The sequence below is a fragment of the Hirundo rustica genome, chromosome 20 (assembly GCF_015227805.2).
Source record: "Hirundo rustica isolate bHirRus1 chromosome 20, bHirRus1.pri.v3, whole genome shotgun sequence".
Taxonomy (NCBI): Eukaryota; Metazoa; Chordata; class Aves; order Passeriformes; family Hirundinidae; genus Hirundo; species Hirundo rustica.
In genome coordinates, this window is record NC_053469.1 from 8,969,946 (window position 1) to 8,987,803 (window position 17,858).

Here is a 17,858-nt window from a genome sequence, read left to right on the forward strand (position 1 = left end):
AAAGGGACTTCTGAAATGGAGGGAGAAAGACTTTTTATATAGGCAGAGTGACAGAACTAGGGGCAGTGATTTCTATGTGAAAGAGAACAGAGTGAGATGGGAACTGGGGAGAAATCCCTCCCTGGGAGGGTGGGCAGGCCCTGGCACAGGGTGCCCAGAGCAGCTGTGGCTGCCCCTGGATCCCTGGCAGTGCCCAAGGCCAGGTTGGACACTGGGGCTTGGAGCAGCCAGGGACGGTGGGAGGTGTCTCTGCCCATGGCAGGGGATGGAATGGGATTAAACCCTTCCAACCCAGACCATTCCATCATTCTGTGACTTCACTGCTGTTACCTGTGCACACCCTGACAATGCATCCACAAACACCCCACGGAGGATTTTCAGTCACTGCTGCAGCAAAATCTGAGTTTTTGTCTCCTTTTTCAATTTGCTGAACTTGGAGTAGGCACAGAAGATGTCAAACCAAAAAAAACAAGTGGCCAGAAAACAGCACATGACTGAAGCTGTGAAAAGGCTGAGGGCTGCACAGAGTGGATCTTCTCCACCCACAGCTTCTCTCTGTTTCCAACCTGCAAAAGCACAGCCAGGTCCTCAGCAAGCAGAGCAGCATGGGGAGGGGGTGACAGCCCTCGGGGACAAGGGACAGGTGGCAGGGATGACTCTTGGCATCACTTATTCTGCTGAGTGTCCCATGGCACGGCACAAACCTCTCACCCTCCCCTCAATGAGAGCATCCAGAGCCCCTCAGATCTGCCAGATCCAAGCATCAGACCCTAAGCTGGGGTCTCAGACACAACAAATCCAACCCTGCAGCTGCTCCAGGCACCCATTCCCAATTAATGGGTAACTGGAATGAAGCTACAACAGCTTCAAAGCATCCCCCAAAATCAATACCCCCATAGTAAGTTCAGGGTTTCGCATGTAGTACGAGAGGCAGGTTGGGAGAAGGTGATCTCATACACCACATATTGATTAATCAATCCCAGCCAGGATGCTAATGGGCTTTTCTTACAACACTTGGCACCAGGAGGAAGGAACAGAAATGCTGAATGAGAAGGGGAGAAACTGGTGGTGTGGTGAAGCTTTAGGGTGAGGGGGGAAATGCAGTGGGAAATCTTCTAGAGAGGGCTTAAAGTGGTCAGAGATTGGGAATAAATGGAGGAACTGAGCAACAGAGGGAGAGGGGAATAAATCAGGTTTATTGGCTCCAAACACAGCAGAATTGTACCTGGCAATTGACTGTGGCTGAGGATAATCCTTTCCTGTTGCTACAGGAGCCCTCCCAGGAAGGACTGGAAGGGCCCAGCATGGCTCTGGAGTCAGTGATGAAGAAAACTGGGCACAGCATCAACCCCCCAGCCAGAGAAATGGGCTGAGGGCACCAGCAATACCTGACTTAGGGATATTTCCGCATAAGCTGCGCCCTCAGATGAGAGCATTGCACTGCCTGGAAGCCAGAGGATGGGGAAATCTTCCTGCTCTTTGCAAGATTGGGAAGAACAAAACTGACCGGTCCAGAGGTTGTGCCAGTCGCGGTCCTGCCTTGCAGGGGGCAGGGAAATGCAGCCTGGTGCATCTTCTCTGCATCCCACAGTCATGCCAGGGGTGAAGGTGGGTGGCAGGGCTTTGTAAAACTGGACTGGACTAACCAAAACCAGCACTGGAGCTCAGTGTTACAAGTTTGATCAACGAGGGCTACACCCAGTCAGGAAAGGAAACCTCCAGGTACAAAATACTGAGCAGCTGCTGGGTTTGCCACCCAATTTTGTACAATCTGGATTTTATGGGGGGCACGGTGAGAATCTGCTCCTACTCACCCACAGGAACACCCAGGAACACCTTGGGGTGACACCAGCTCCTGCACTGCCACCACCCCACTGCCACCACCCGTCCCATTGCAGCCCAGCAACTCTGCAGCCTCAAAGCACCGCAGATTCAACCAGAAACACACCTCAGGAAAATGGGAACAATCCCCTGGGAAAACAGGGGTTCAGGAGGTGAAAAGCACACTAACAAAATGACTTTTTTTCTTCCAGAACCCTCTTTTCCCAAGCAGCAACCCCCCAGCCCCAGCAGAGCACTCACGTTGTAGAGGATGTCGGTCCAGCCCTCCATGGTGATGCACTGGAAGACGGTGAGCACAGCGAAGAGGATGTTGTCAAAGTTGGTGATGCCGTAGTTGGGGCCCTGCCAGTACTCCCTGCACGTGGTTCCGCTCTCACACTGCCTGGCAGGAGGCTCCTCTCCACAGGGAAAATCCCCCACCTCCTCACCTGCAGGGAGGGAAGAGAAGTGACTGATTGGAACCATCTGCAAAGTTCCTGATTGGAACCATCTGAGAAGTTACTGACTGAAACCCTCCTGAGAAGTTACTGCTTGTTGGAACCATTCTGAAAAGTTCCTGATTGAAATGATCCTGAGAAGTTACTGCTGGTTGGAACGATCCTAAAAAATTCCTGACTGAAACCATTCTGAAATGTTCCTGCTTGGAACCATCCTGTAAAGTTCCTGACTGAAACCATCCTGAAAATTTTCTGCTTGTTGGAACCATCCTGAAAAATTCCTGACTAAAACCATCCTGAGAAGTTCCTGCTTGACACCATCCTGAAAAATTTCTGATTGAAACCATCCTGAGAAGTTCCTGTCTGGTGCTGCTGCACCCTCCAGGCACCACTGCAAGGATTAAATTCACATTTTGGGTTTCTTTGTGCCACTATGGCCAAGGAGAAGTCATTGTGCTCCTGTAATTATTTCCACACTGCTGGGCTGTGAGAAATGGGCCAGTGGAGGGTGGAGCAGAGCCAACCCTGAAGCTGCCATCTCACACTGTGGAATTGTTCAGGTTGGAAAAGACCTCTAAGATCATCAAGAGCAACCATCAACCCAGCATTACTAACCCACGTCCCCAGGTGCCACATCCACACGTTTTTGAGCACTTCCAGGGATAGGGACTCCACCCTGGGCAGCCCCTTCCAATGTCTGGCCACCCCTTCAGTGAGGAAATTTCCTCTAATCTCCAGTCAAACCACCCCTGGTGCAACTCAAGGCCTTTTCCTCTTGTCCTGCCACTTGTTACCAGGGAGAAGAGGCTTCCAAACTGCAAATTTCAAATGGTTCATGAGAGCTCAGGACATCTGAGAGGCCTGGAAACGGTGTAAGAGCAGCATGGAAAAAACACATACAAAAAAAAACAAAACAAACAAACAAACAAACAAAAACACAACCCCAAAACCCAAAATAAAGCAACACCACAAAAAATAAAACCAACAGCGTGGTAAAAGCAGAGCTTTGGGAATGGCACCCACTTCAAACACCTCAAAGTGCTCCATATTTGCTCTATAACATTAAAGCAAAAGGGCACCTTCTGCACCAGCACCAGTTTTTGGGTGTGGATTGCCCCAAAACTGCCCAGGAATAGATGTTTGAGCACAGCTGCATGAGGAGCCCCTGGTGTCGCCCCAAGGCAGCACTGCGAGGACTCCAGCTCCTCCATAAAGCCCCATTTTTGCTCCAAACGGAGGGAAAGGATCCACGTGGGATGGTGCTTCTGCGCTGAGTTTCACTCAGACCCAGAGAAGGCCAGGGTGGGTAAATCCAGCAGGGAAGGACCACCAGGAACGGCCAGGAGAGTGCCCAGCACCTTCCAGGCTCAGCTGGGAAGCGTTGCAGGTTGGAAAGCTCCAGCGCTGGGTTTCCAGAGTAAGCAATATCCCAGTTTAGAGAGCTGGGATTGGGGAAGCACTGAAGGGATTTTAAAGGGACACGTTATGGTAATGGAGCAGCAAACGGCACAAAATCCAATCCACCATGGGAAAAGCAGGAGCAGCGCTAGCAAGAATTAGGAATAATCATTCCACGGAGCAAAGCCTGCTGGAGGAAAGCAAAACTGTGGAGCAGGATAGAAATGTGTGTCGATATATATATAAAGATATATGGGACACTTCCTGTTGACTCAACACCTCGGTGCAGGACAAACCTCCAGCTCCCAGATGGGGCACCACAGGCTCTCACAAGGGCTTGGTGAGAGAAGAAAATGCCAAAGCTGGCTCCTGCTGACCGTTTGTGAGCGTGCATTGAAAGAGGATCCAGTTTCAGCTCCGTTTGGCCTTTTGCTGCCAGGGAATTCTCTGAAAATGCCATGCACATCTACCACAAAGGGGTGGGTGGGGGGTCTTTTCCTTTTTGAAACAGTGACCAGGACTGGCCCTTGCTCCTCATGGCTGGAGAGGACAGAGAAAGGGGGAATCTCAAGGAAAAATGGGAAATAAATGTCCTGGAGCATTTGGGGCATTTGGGCTGGGTCAGGTGCTTCAAAATAATTGGGTGTGAGCAGAACAGGACAGCAAGGAGGGTGCAGGGAGAGGGAGACAAGACTGGGGCATGCACTGCCATTGAGCTTTACCCATTTTTCATTAAAATATGACATTTCCAGCTCAGAACAGTCAGGCTGAAGGGGAAAGGCCCTGACTAAGCCTTTGGCCATATTTTGGTGCCCAGCAGCCCTTTGTGCTGCAGTTCAGCACTGACCTGCCCAGGCTGTTGGCTCAGCAGAGCAGCACGCGGTGTTGCCACCTCTGCTTGGTCCCCTCATGATGCACAGTTGGCACCTCTGGCTCGTGATTCCAGGAAAAACCCCAGGGGTTTGCTCCCTTTGGGGATTTGGAACAGAAAGAAGCACGAGCAGCTTTCCCTGCTCCCATTTTCCACCCCCTGCCAGAGGCATCTCTTCATTTAATGAGTTCATATTTCCACCCTCAGGCCGGTTTGGAGCCCGTGGTCTCTGCCCGGGCTCCTTAATGCACCTCAGTGGAGATGAGGAGCACTTAGGTTTTAAAAAGCTTTGTGGCTTGCTCTGCTGCTCTGCTCCCAGGGGACGCAGTGCCAGGAAACCTCACGCTGCTCTCCCTTCCAGAAACATCATTTCCCGCCCGGCAGCTGGAATGGATCCTCAGAACCCAGCTGAGAGCATGGAGAGAGCGGGCACAGGCACCTTCCCCTGCCCAAGCTGAGGCACAGCTGCTGAAACAGCACAGGAGCAGAGCTCCTGTGGAATTCCAGCTCCAGGAATTCCTGTGGAATTCCAGCTCCGGGCTGGAACCCACCCAGGCAGCAAGAGGAGCTTCCACATGGCATTGCCCATGATAAAACCTGTCCCTGGTCCCAAATGTGAGAAATGGATTTGTAGGGAATTCTCGAAGCCTGCCAGAAGGCTCACGGAGTCTTGTGCATCTGTGTGCAAACTCTGAGATGAGAAATGCTGGCTGAGAAAGGCCATGGGATGGGACAGACATCGCTGAGAGAGAAATGGAACTGGAAACAAGCTCCAAACGATGGCCTTGCAAATACAGCAGATATTTTGGAGAACTAGAACTATGAAAGGTCTATTGTAGCAGGACCCAACTGGGGTATTTTAATAGATGATTGGCTCAGAAGCATTAGCAGTGTCGTTGTGGCAAAAGCTGATAGGCCAAAAACCGCTGATAATGGATTGTAATTAGGAAATAGTTTGGCTTCTGATTGTGACGGCGTGAATTGTAACATCTGCACCATCTCACCCTTCACATGAGACTGAAAATGGAATAAAAGTGTCTGTAACGCCTCTCAGGAGCCCGTCTCTGGGTCAGAAAAAGGGCTTTTCCAGCACCCAAAGCTGGCACAGAATCTCTTGGTCACCCCTGATGGCAGAGATGAGTCTGCAGGGAGCACACACGGCTTTGGGGGTGATGTTTGCCTTTTGCGTGCTGGGCAGGGAAGGCAATCCTCCCTCAGCAGGTGTGAGGGAGAGCCTCGGGCAGTGCCTGCAGCTGCCTCCTGCACACAAAGGATGCACAAACATCCCTGCCTTGTTTGCAGTCGTACAGACCTGGAAATGCTCCTAGAAAACCCCAACCTGCTCACAGTTTCATCCTCCCCACCACCTCAGCACGGCCTCTGCTGCTTCCTCCACACCCATCGTGTCACTGCTGTCCCTGTCCCCCTGTCATCACTGCCACAGCCCCTCGCACCACGACAAAGAGACTTCTCCCTCCTACAAATCCACTCCAAAAACCCATTTCCTCCAGGAATTGCCAGGATTGTCTCACAAGTCACAACTCCCAACTCTCTTTCACAACCTGTGTTATGTTTTTTCAGCATTCTACAGGAACACGAGCAAAAATTCCCTTTGTAAATCCCTCTGCACACTGAGTGTGTTAAACTGCTCCCATCAGAAAGCTCTGTGAAGGATGCCCAGAGATTTGGCAGGGATGTTGTTTTATTTCCATTGGATTGCATGGGAATAAATCAATATTAAGACCTATTAGGGATAATGACTGAAAATACAAGGCTGTGTTTTAAAGAAAGTCAATTGCACCTTAAAATGCAATGGTTTGGAGACAACAACATTTCAATGTGTTATCAGATAACAACCATATATTAACACGCCTATAAAGGAATGAGGTGGAACGAGATGATCTTTAAGATCCCTCCCAGCCCAAACCATTCCATGATTCCATGATTTGACACAGCTGTTCCCAGCCAAGAATCTCTGGGATCATCCTTCTCCACCTCCATCTTCTGGGGTTTATCGCTGCCACAGGCACACACACCATTTACTCTTCAGCGCCCAATTTCCCTTCTCTGAAGGCCATTTTTATCCTTTCTCCATCAAAGGACCCCTTGCCTCCCATCCATCGTCCTTTTATTTTTTGGTTGCTCACAGACTTTTCAATCTTTTACAATTCCACACCAAAGTTTCCCCAGAAACCTTCCCAGGAAACTCAGCCATTCATTAATACGAAACAACAGGAATTTGGTTCTGTGCTTCTGCCCTGAAAAAATTCTTTTGGGATAGGAGGCCCTAAGAACTTTCCTCTCACTCTTGGGCAGACTGGGAGCAGCCCAGTGGCATCAGAGAGAGGAGAATCGTCCCAGTCCGTGTAGGGTGGCACAAAATTCTGTTAAATCCTAAAATATGTGGGTGGAGAGGGAGAGAATGAAGGAAACGTGGAAGAGGCAAAAGGAAAAGCAACACAGAAGCAGGAGAGAAAGGTCCAAAGGCCAGGGCTCACCTGTCTCATTGGAAAAGCAGGTTTTATGGAATTTGCCCATGTAGAACTCCAGCCCGATGATGGCAAACATCACGATGGCGAAGAAGAGGAGCAGCCCGATCTGCAGCAAGGGCACCATGGCCTTCATGATGGACTTGAGGACAACCTGCAGGCCTGTGGGGACACAAAAACACCTCAGGGAGGGAAGGAAAATGGGGCCTTGGGAGTGGGGAGAAGGTGGGAGAGAGGGGCTGTCCAAGGGACAATTTAGGATTGGCAGCACCAAGCAGTGCTGCTTTTCCCAGGGTGCTATAACACAATTTCCTGCCATGAGAGCCGGAGACAGCTGGGGTTTATCCTTTTCTGGTGTCTTTTCTTCAGGTGACACATCCAGTGGTTTGTTAAGGCTCAGTTAAAGGATTTTTCCTGAAGCTGCTGGAGTCCCAAGACAGCCTGGAGCTGAGCCAGGTCCTTGGGGCAACTGTGGTGCAGCTTTGAACTCTACCCAGGACACCTAAGGGCCAGGCAAGCCAGTTTGGTGTAGAGCAGGGGGAGGAAAAGTTTATTCCCCCTTCTCCACAGCCATGCTGGGAGTGTCAGCTTTATCCCACCGGATCCGCACAGTGGCGGGACTCAGTGGTAATTAGGAAATTGGTGCTAAATTGTTATTTCTGTCATTATCTGACCATGCTGAAATGGAAGCGAGACCATAGCAGGAGTTTAAACCTCAGCTAATAGAATTATTTGGCTGCACCAGGGTCTCTCACAGATATTTGCCAGAATAAATACCAGTTTGTGTCTATACACATGAGGATAAAGTGTTTCTTTATAAGATTATGGTGGTGTTTGGAGAGATCAGGCAGGGCCTGGACTGCAGTGGAAACCTGTCCTGAGGAACTCAGAGTGAGGGCAAAGAGAGAATTTCCCAGCACCTGATGTTGTCACAGTGTTTGGAAGCGGAGGAGGGAAGCAGAACCCCGTGGATGGATGTGATCCCTCTGTCCCAGGGAGCCTGGGCTGCTCAGGCGCTGCCCCTTCCTCCACAGCACACAGAAGAGCTCATTGCTGTCCCTGTCACACCCTGCCCAGCAGAAACAAACCCAGGGCTGGCCATCCACAGCTTTCTCACCAGCCCTGACACTGATTTTCCATTAAAGCCAGGGGAGATGAGGCAGGAGAGGCCGAGATGGAGGTGGCTGATAACGCCCTGCAGATGTGCACCACAAACCCTGCAGGGATGGGCAGCAGCTGCCTTGGCCTGTCCTGAGGGGTGGGGATGAAGGATCATCCTCGTCCTGCCACCTTGAACAGCACCAGGGAGATCGAGGTGGGCATGGACATTTCAAAAAGCATCAAGGTCTCTTTGACAGGAAAAACACCAAAGGTATAAAAGGGAAGAATATTCCATGTTTGTGGGTGGCTGCATCTCAAGGTTATGCATTTACTACAGGGAAAAAACAGTATAAAATATTCCACTTTCACCACATCACTAAAAACCTGAGCAAATATTGTGGGAAAAGGTTGTGCTGGCCCAGGACACATCCCCAGGTGGGAACACGTGTCCCAAAGCAGGACAGGGACAGCTCTGAGGGGCCACCTCATCTTCGTGACATCCTCAGACTGTCATTGCCACACCTTGCACAGGCAGCACATCTCCTTGTTGGAGACCCTGCGAACACACGCCACCTTTCCAAGGATCTGTCCTGCGTGGGAATTCACACTGAATTCACGGTGGATCCTGATTTCAGGAGTTTTTCGTGCTGTCATTGCCCCCAGGTGAATTCAGAGAACACCAGAGCATCCCACAGTGCTGCAGCTCCTTCCAGCAGCTCTTGCTGGAGGGTACAAACCTCTCTATTCCACATGCAGGGATGAAAGAGCTCCTGGAAGTGATCCCTGCTGCGGCAGAGCAGCTGTGGCTGTGACAAGTGAAAAGGCAGAAAGGCACGGTGTGGGCACTGGGATGGTTTCAGGGCATGATGCAGCTCCTCACTGGAGCATTCAGACCCTTCAGGTTCACACACAAAATACATAAATTGAGTAGGCAAGGCCAGATCCCACCTGCTCTTTCCCTTTATTTTCACCCCCTTATTAAAATCCCCAGCACAGGATGCTCAGCTGATTAAAACCTTCAGAAGATCCTGGCTGAAAAGCCTGAAAGTTGCAGAATTCAGCTCTCAGGTCTTCACACCCCAGAGAATCCATTCACCCCCAAAGGCAGCAGGGTCCTTGGACAAACCCCTGTCCCTCACCTGCAGATTTGGGAGCACAAAACGGGATGAGAGACAACCAGACCCCGCCAAGGGCAGCAGCCACCGCCCCCAGAGAGACAGGGGGAGAAAATACTGCTCAGGAAAGCAACAACACCCCAAACCCACAGAGCCCTCGGGCTGTGACACTCACTTGGGATTCCCGACACGAGTTTCAGGGGCCGCAGCACCCGGACAGCTCGCAGGGTCCGCAGGTCAAAATCAGTCCCAGCAGTCGCCAGAATCCTGAAGGGAAACAGGGAAAAAAAAGTCCAGATTAAATGCAAATCGTTCTTTCCAAAGCACGGGTAAGTGTGGTGTAAAACCAGCAAATATTGGAGCTGCCGTAAACTCTGTACCTGTGATCACACTGCGGATTGTGTTCACTGAAAGGAATTCATTCCCACAAACCCCAATCTCTGCCTGTTTGTGAGGCCACTGGACACCATCAGGCCACTAAAGAGCTGCACCCTGTGCTCCAGGAAAGCACAGCCCAAAAGGAGACAGAGAGAGGGAACGGAATCCCTCAGTTTTGCTGGAAATTACCTGCCAGAACCTCCTATAATAAATCCACAAACCCCTCAGTTTGATGTCTGGTGTTTCCCAACACCTGAAGCTCTTTGTGCTCCTAGTTTCTTCTCTGTGTGCAAAATTAATTTTTGTTCAGAGCATCCTCTTGGAGGAGAACACTCAGAGAGCAGGTTGTGAGTCTGACACACCATGAAATCCTGCCCCCCAAGCACAAGGAGTCTCAAAAATGGGATGCTCTGCACGGAAAACGAAATGGATTCCCTGGTTTAGGGCACAGCAAGGGGAGAAATATTGCCCCAGTGTGCACAAGTCACAATGATGAGAACTCACCAAGCCAACCCTGCCCCACAGAGAGCACAGCACAGGCACCTTCATCCATTCCTGCAGCACTTCCTGGGATGCTCCAGCAAAAACATCCTTTATTCGGGCCTGTGCTCATCTAAAGTTGGGATTTCATGATCCTGGAGGGCTCTTCCAACCTGACCAACTCTGATTCTGACACAAGCCAACCCAAAACCCTCCCACCAGCCCTCCATCTGCTGCACCACTCCGTGACCATGAGAATTTGGCCCTTTTTCCTCTGTTTCCTGATAACACAAGCCCTATTTTCCCATTTTCTTGACAACAGGAGCCCTTTTCCCCCATTTTCTTGCGACCAAGTGCCCTTTTCCCTCAGCTTCTTGACACCAGGAGCCCTTTTTGCTCAGTGTTTTAATAACAGGAGCCCTTTATCCTCACTTTCCCCATAACAGGAGCCCCTTTTCCTTCAGTTTCCTGATAACAGGAGCCCCTTTTCCTCAGTTTCCTGATAACAGGAGCCCTTTCTCCTGAGTTTCTTGGTAACAGGAGCCCTTTTTCCTGAGCTTTTTTTGATGACAGGAGCCCTTTTCCCTCACTTCCCTGTTAACAGGGTCCCTTTTTCTGCAGTTTCTTGCCACCAAGCTGCTGACTGCTCAGCAGTGATCAGCCGCCATGAAAACCAAGCCGAGGAAAGGCAGAGCTGTACAGAGGCAGGCTGAGCTGTGCAGGGAGCACTCCCAGAACAAATCCCTGTCCTTGACTCCCTGACTGACCCAGCCTGGCCCAGGGAAGGGCAGGCTCAGCATTGCTGGGCGGAAAGGGCCAGACTCCATCAGCAGGAGGTGCTGGAGATCAGGAGAAAAAACCTGCTGGGCTCTTGGATGGCAGGAGGCAAAAGCCAGCCAGGCCCTGAGGAGCTGAGTATTTATTCTATAGGACACCTGTCCCCACATTTTCACGACCTTAAAATTTCCCATGACATCAGATCCATGGATGCAGTTGGAGCACGAGCAACAGGAGACAATTTAAACCAAGAACCAGCCCATGCAGAGCCTTCTAATTTAATCTTCTGCACCCAGGCCAATGATTTCATCTTCTGCTCCCTTCCTCCATCCCCATGGTCTAATTGCTCACTTACAGACCTGTGCAGTGTGGGAATAACACAGAGAGGAGACAACCCCGGACGTGCACCTCGGATGATGCTCCCGACAGCACAACCGGCGTGCACGGAGCCAGGATGGATTTGTGGGGTCAGCAGGCAGAGCCCTGCCCTGGGACAAGATGAGGGAAAGGGTCCTTTGTGCCCTTTTGTTCTGGTTTTAAATTCAAAGAGAAAACGGGAGGGAATGGGTGACAGTAAATGTTCCAATGGGTTGAAGTCTTTGATCCAGAATTTCCTTCCTAACAGGCTGGATGTCGAAACCAGCCTGTCCCAACTCTGGCAGCATGCAACAAAGCCCCTTTCCCAAGAAAACTCCTGAGTTTGCCCATTTAAGTCAGGAATTCTGATTTTCACTGTCACCCCCCAGTTAACCTGCACAGGACACCCTGGAACCATCACCTCCCGTGGCTGCAGAGCTGCTCCATGGATTCCATCACATCCCACCCCAATCCCACAGACCACCCAGCAGGGCTGAGCTGTCCCTGCTCCCTCTGCCCATGAATCCACCACTCTTGGAAAACAAAACAGTCCAAGCGCTGTCTAGAGATGTAAAAAGCAGCAGCAGGCTAAACAAGGCTGGGAAAAAAAATCATAGAATTTTTTGGTTTTCTCAGGGCACCCTGTGCCAGGCCCTGCCCACCCTCCCAGGGAACAATTCCTGCCCAATCTCCCATCCAGCCCTGCCCTCTGGCAGTGGGAGCCATTCCCTGTGTCCTGTCCCTCCAGCCCTTGTCCCCAGTCCCTCTCCAGCTCTCCTGGAGCCCCTTTGTGCCCTGGCAGGGCTCTGAGCTCTCCCTGGAGCTTCTCCTCTCCAGGTGAGCACCCCCAGCTCTCCCAGCCTGGCTCCAGCCCCTGGAGCTCTCTGGGCTCCCTCCAGCAGCCCCTGAGGGGTTGAGGGGGCAGCTCTGGGGCTGAACCGTGCAGGTCACTGAGGCAGGGGCTGAGAAAGCCCAGCTTGGGCACCCAGCACTCCTCCTGCTCCAGCCAGAGCTGGATCCTGCAGCCATCCCACGCTCACCCCCACGGCTCTGCAGCCCCAGCCAGGCTGTGCCAGCACTGGAACCGGGGCACAGGGGGCCCTGAGGCCTTTAAAAACCTTTGTGGTGTCAGCATCCATCCCAGGAACCCTCAGGAGCTCAGGAAGGACCCAGGGCCAGCAGCTGGAGCACAACAAAGCAGCTCAGAAGGGGAAACTGGGCCAGGCTGGGGATGGTGCCTTTTCTTCCTACAAAACCAAAGCTCATTTACAGGATTCCAGTGCCCTAAAGTGCCTGGAAATACATCTCAGTGAGGGGGAGACCTTAATTAACATCATCTGGGGCATTTGCCAAAGTGCCACCTTTGTTTTACTTTTTCCCTCTGAAAGCTCATAAAAGCCACTGTGAGTTAGGTCAGGATGAGCCAGAAATCATCCTTAAAAATAAGAGAAACTGAGAGATCAAAGGAGCCAGCTGACAGGCACATCCCAAAATCCTGCTGGAGCATCCCTGACTGCACAGCCAACAGCTGAGAACAAAGCAGAGGAGATGGGGGACCCAGTGCCAGAAGAGAAAATCGGCTGGGCAAAGCAAAAACAAAAAGAAAAAACCCGATTTTAGGTGATAAATGGCTCGATCTGCAGCCGTTTCTGTGTCTCGCTGGGTCGTACAAAACACAGAGGCCGGCCATGTTTGGGATGTTGCCTTGGATTGCATTTCCAAGGGTTTTGGTGCAAGAAAATCAATTCCTTGTGGAAGGTGCCTTTTTTCCGATGGCCAAACACCAAACCTTTCTTGTTCCTGCTGCTGAGGAACACCTGGGCGCTCACCCTGCCACCCCTGGGGGCTCAGGACCGTGGCACCCATTCCAATTTCACCATCCCTTGGTTAAATGCTGCTTTTCCCTCTCTCTCCTCCACTAACGAGCCCTGACTGACAGCTCTTCCCAGAGACAGCCCAGCTGTGGGATAAATGCTTGGTAACTTTTATTCCAGCAACGTCTGGAATAAATTATGAAAGCAGCTTGTTCCTCAGGGTATAAAAGAAAGCAAAGAACGAAGGGAAAGTTCCTTCCCTGAACGTTCTGATAACATAAATAATTAGCAATCCCTTCCTGTAAGGGCTTGGGAGCTCAGGATTGATTTGTTCTGGTTCAGCAAGACCCCAGCTGCCAGACACGAGGGATGAACATCCTTTGTGAAGCCCTGAGCAAAGAAAATGCCTCGGAATTCCTTCAGGTTTAGCCCCAGCACTCCAAATCCTGAGGATTGGAGTGGGGCAAAGCAAATCCTGTTCCTCAGGATCATCCCCACCTTGCCTGAGAGCCATTAATGCTTCCCATGGGATGTCGCCGCTGGATAACACTGGTGCCACTGGTGAGGAGGAATCACTGGAATAACCTGTGGATATTTTACTGTAACCTTGCTAATTTTTATAAATTCTAGTCCTAGAAATAACCCTAAAACCTCTGAGAGAGAGAAAACGCTGGTAAATCATCCCCATTCCCAAAACCTGACTTTGAGCACCCGCATTCCCAAACCTGGACTGAGCACCAATGGTTAACAAGCCCCAGTGAGCCCTGGGAATGGAATCCAGTGGGAAAAACAAAATAAATAACTTCATGAAGACGGGCTGAGTAGTTTAAGGTGCTTTTTCCCCATCTGTGGGTCACCTGCAGGCTGACTGTCACCTCTGTCCTTCCCAGTGTCTCCTCTGCTGCCCACAGGCTGGAGAAGGAATTGGGAAAAGAAATATTGGGTCATCCTGGCCCTGAACTGCAGCAGAGCACCAGCAGCACGCAGGCAGCACGAGGGGTGCTACAGCCCCTGGCACTTGGTGCCACCAGGGCACCCCAGCCCCATTTCCCTGCAGGTTCCAAGCGGGTCCCTCTGGCAGCCCAGGCCCGGATAGGAAGGCCGGGGGTCACCACGGGATTTGGGGTGTGAAAGTCCCTTTGGCAATGATATAAATGAGAGAGGGGCACGATCTGGTGACCCCAAAAAGAACCACTTTAATAAGCAGCAGAACAACAAACAGCAAACCCAACTCAGCATGAGGGGCACTGAGAATGGCGAGGGCCAGGGGGTTGCAGTAACTTCTGTAGGGTAGGATGGGGGCGGAGTCTGAGGGCAGGGAACCAATCAGGAGAGAGGATTAGGAATATGCAAATTACTGTGGCAAAAAGTAACCAATGGCAACAAGGGGAGCAGAGAACTTTCTGGTCTAATCTACATAGGGGGCTCCCATGAGGCCTTGTGGGTGAGAATTCTCTCACCCTGACCAGGGGATTTTGGCTGTGGCCTTGGCTTGAGGCTTTCCTCAACTCCCTCATGGAGGTTTGGAGAGGATGGAGCCCACGGCCAAGGGAGAGAGGACCCAGCTACAGCCACTGAGCGCTGCAGGAGGTGCAGGGAGCGTCCTGGGGGTCTGCTCAGAGCCCCTCAGCTGCAGGGCACAGCGCAACGAGCCCTTGTCACCTTCCTGGTACCCGTGCACAGACTGGGGACACTGTCCAGAGTCACTGCCCGGGGACACTGCCCAGAGTCACTGTCCGGGGAGACTGCCCAGGGACACTGCCCAGAGTCACTGCTTGGGGTCACTGCCCAGGGACACTGCCCGGGGACACTGCCCAGTGACACTGCCTGGGGACACTGCCCAGGGACACTGCCCGGGGACACTGCCCAGGGACACTGTCTGGGGAGACTGCCTGGGGACACTGCCCAGAGTCACTGCCTGGGGACGCTGCCCAGGGACGCTGCCTGGGGACGCTGCCCAGGGACACTGCCCAGTGACACTGCCTGGGGACACTGCCCAGGGACACTGCCCAGTGACACTGCCTGGGGACACTGCCCAGTGACACTGCCTGGGGACACTGCCCAGTGACACTGCCCAGGGACACTGCCCAGGGACACTGCCCAGGGACACTGCCCGGGGACACTGCCCAGTGACACTGCCTGGGGACACAGCCCAGTGACACTGCCTGGGGACACTGCCCAGTGACACTGCCCAGGGACACTGCCCAGGGACACTGCCCGGGGACACTGCCCAGGGACACTGCCCAGGGTGCCCCACCCAGGAGCTGAGGGCAGCACAGGCACCCATCCAAGGGCTGCCCGTGGCCGTGCCCTGGGCTGTGGCTGTGACTGTGCCCAGCTGGCTCGTGCCACAGCCTCCAGCAGGGACACGCGGTGACCGGAGCGGTTGGAAAGGTGCCCCTCTCCATTGGGTTTGATTTCACGGCGTGTGAGCTTTATCTTGACTACCAAAGGCACGGAGTGCAGCCCAGGCCTGGGCTGATAATGCTGTGTGAGGTGCTAATTGCTCAGTTTAATTTATGCCAGTGCCAGGTTCAGCTGGTGGCTCTGTCACTCCCCACCAGCTGTCCTGTCCCTGCCACACAAAGGGCCCGGCCTGGCAGGTGTCTGCCTCTCCTTTGGATCACCAACTCCAGGCCTGAGCATCCCAGCAGAGCCCTGCATATTCCATCTGATCCTGCTCCTGGCTGCCACATGGACAGCGCAATGGACAGATCCCACCCCTTCCTTCCAACAGAGCACCTCAGGCAGATCCCTGGGCTCACAGAAACGTGTTTGTTCCCAAATGGATTACATCCATCAAAACAGCCTCACTGCAGTGAGGGATAAACCTCTCTTTAGCTCTAACATGAAGGGAACAGAGGGCAAAGTAAAACACACCCAGGAAATAACAATATTTCGCAGCAAAAGGCTTCAGAGGCACAAACAGCCCTTCCAGAAGAGGAGATTCAGAGGGGATCCCATCAATCCATAAAATACCTCCAAGGGGTGTCAGAGGATGGTGCCAGACTCTGCTCAGTAACAGGATGAGGAACAATGGCCATAAATTAAAACTCAACAAGTTCCACATCAACACGAGGAATAAATTCTTTTCCTGAGGGTGGCAGAGCCCTGGAACAGCTGCCCAGGGATGGTGTGGAGACATCCCAAACCCACCTGGACACATCCCTGCATCACCTGCCTTGGCAGGGGGTTTGCCTGGATGATCTCCGGAGGTCCCTTCCAAGCCCAGCTGTTCTGGGATTCTGTGTTTCCCTGGTCTCACCCCAACCGGGTGCATTTCTGAGCCTTTTGTAACCAGCATTAAATTCACCGCCAGCCTCCCGCAGTGCCCAGAAGTGAACACAAACTCCCTCCTCCTCCTCCTCCTCCTCCTCCTCTGCGTGGCAGAAACGCTCCCAAGTCCTGGGAGGAGACGGAGCAAAACAGGAGCAGAATCCCCTCCCCAAAGCACCTGAAACTCCCTTTTGTGAGTGAGCCAGGCTGCAGGGAGAAGCCAGGGAGGGAGGGTGTCTGGGCTGCTACAGCCAGCCACAGCAGCCAGGGAGGGGGAGCCACTCAAATCCACCAAAGGAGGATTTGCAGGGCTTGGATTGTGCCCAGGATGAAGGAAGATGCTCTGATGATGAGGCAGTTGCTCAAAGAAGTCCTTGTTGCTGCTAAGCAGGAGAGACAGGGACATGCACCACTGCAGAGAGGCAAAGGAGGCTCGTTTGCAATCAGCGCTGACAGCTGGCAGGAAAATGCACACGGCCAAAGACATTCCAGGCAGCTCACGCTGGGAGAACGGAGTGCAGAGGAGTTTAAACCATCCTGCACTTCACCGGGGCTCGGAAAGTAGGTCACACCTTGAGCCTCACCCATTGACAGCGCAAAGGAGAGATGCTGCTGCCTGTCCTTGGGAATGGGCGTCCCAGAATGTCATTCCAGAGGTTCCCGAGGGCACGAGCTGGGAGCAGAAAGCATTTCCTGGAGAGTTCTGGTGTCACCCACCCCACGGGCATGATGTGAAGGGTTTTGTCTCAGCAGCAGACAAGATCCTTCAAGGGGAATTTCAGGATCAGCAAAACGTTTCAAGTATTTTTACTTTAGGGGATGTAAATGAGAGAGAGCAACAGAACAACATTTGGGGATTGTTTCATTTGTCAAGTTCTAAAATGAAGCATTCCCGGCTTTAAATACATTTTCCTTTTTAGTGGAAGCAATTCTTGTCAAGCCTGCAAATAGTTTTGCCTTGATTTAACGCTGCCATTTTCCCAAAAAAACACAAACTCCCTAGCCCTGTGTGAGTGAAGAACGTCACCCAAAGCAGACCCTGCCCTTCAGGGCTGTGCTCTCCACGGGCTGGCAGCACAAAGCAAAGGGCACAGGCCAGCTGGTGGGTGGATGTGGGATGGATTTTCCTGCCAGGTGGGCTAACAGGGCAGCACAGACTGCAGGAGGAGAGAGCTCTGAGTCACCAAAACACATCCCCAGCCTCCTTCCCTCCAGGAGCCAGGGAGGAGAAGCTCCTTGCCAGGCTGCCCCGGGAGCCGTGACGAAGGCTGTGTTATTTGGAGGCAGAGCCACCTCACCCCCTGCACTTGGCCAGCCCCTAGAAGGAGCTGGGCAGAAAATGTCAGCGCTATCGAATCCCATCAGTGTTTGAAAAGCCAAACAAAACGGGTGGGAAGCAGAGCTCAGCCTTCCCCACTGGTGCTGCTGGAGCTGGATGGGAGCAGCAGCCAGAGAGGGGAGGGAAAAGCAGCTGCCGGTGCTGGGCACAGGGGTCAAGAGGGACAGGAGACCTCGTGGTAGGT

The 17,858-nt window shown here is 52.4% G+C and overlaps 1 protein-coding gene across 11 annotated transcripts in view; it reads right to left on the reverse strand.

The window, feature by feature from the left end:
• The window catches only part of CACNA1B (calcium voltage-gated channel subunit alpha1 B), a 291,532-nt gene that overhangs the window by 181,238 nt on the left and 92,436 nt on the right, over nt 1–17,858 (reverse strand). For all 11 annotated transcript variants that reach the window (XM_058423110.1, XM_058423105.1, XM_058423109.1 and 8 more), the window contains exons 4-6: nt 9,429–9,520; nt 7,047–7,199; nt 2,083–2,270 (exon numbers count right to left, since the gene is read on the reverse strand). In XM_058423110.1, the coding sequence (XP_058279093.1) occupies nt 2,083–2,270; nt 7,047–7,199; nt 9,429–9,520 (433 nt within the window). The remainder of the gene's footprint in view (nt 1–2,082; nt 2,271–7,046; nt 7,200–9,428; nt 9,521–17,858) is intronic.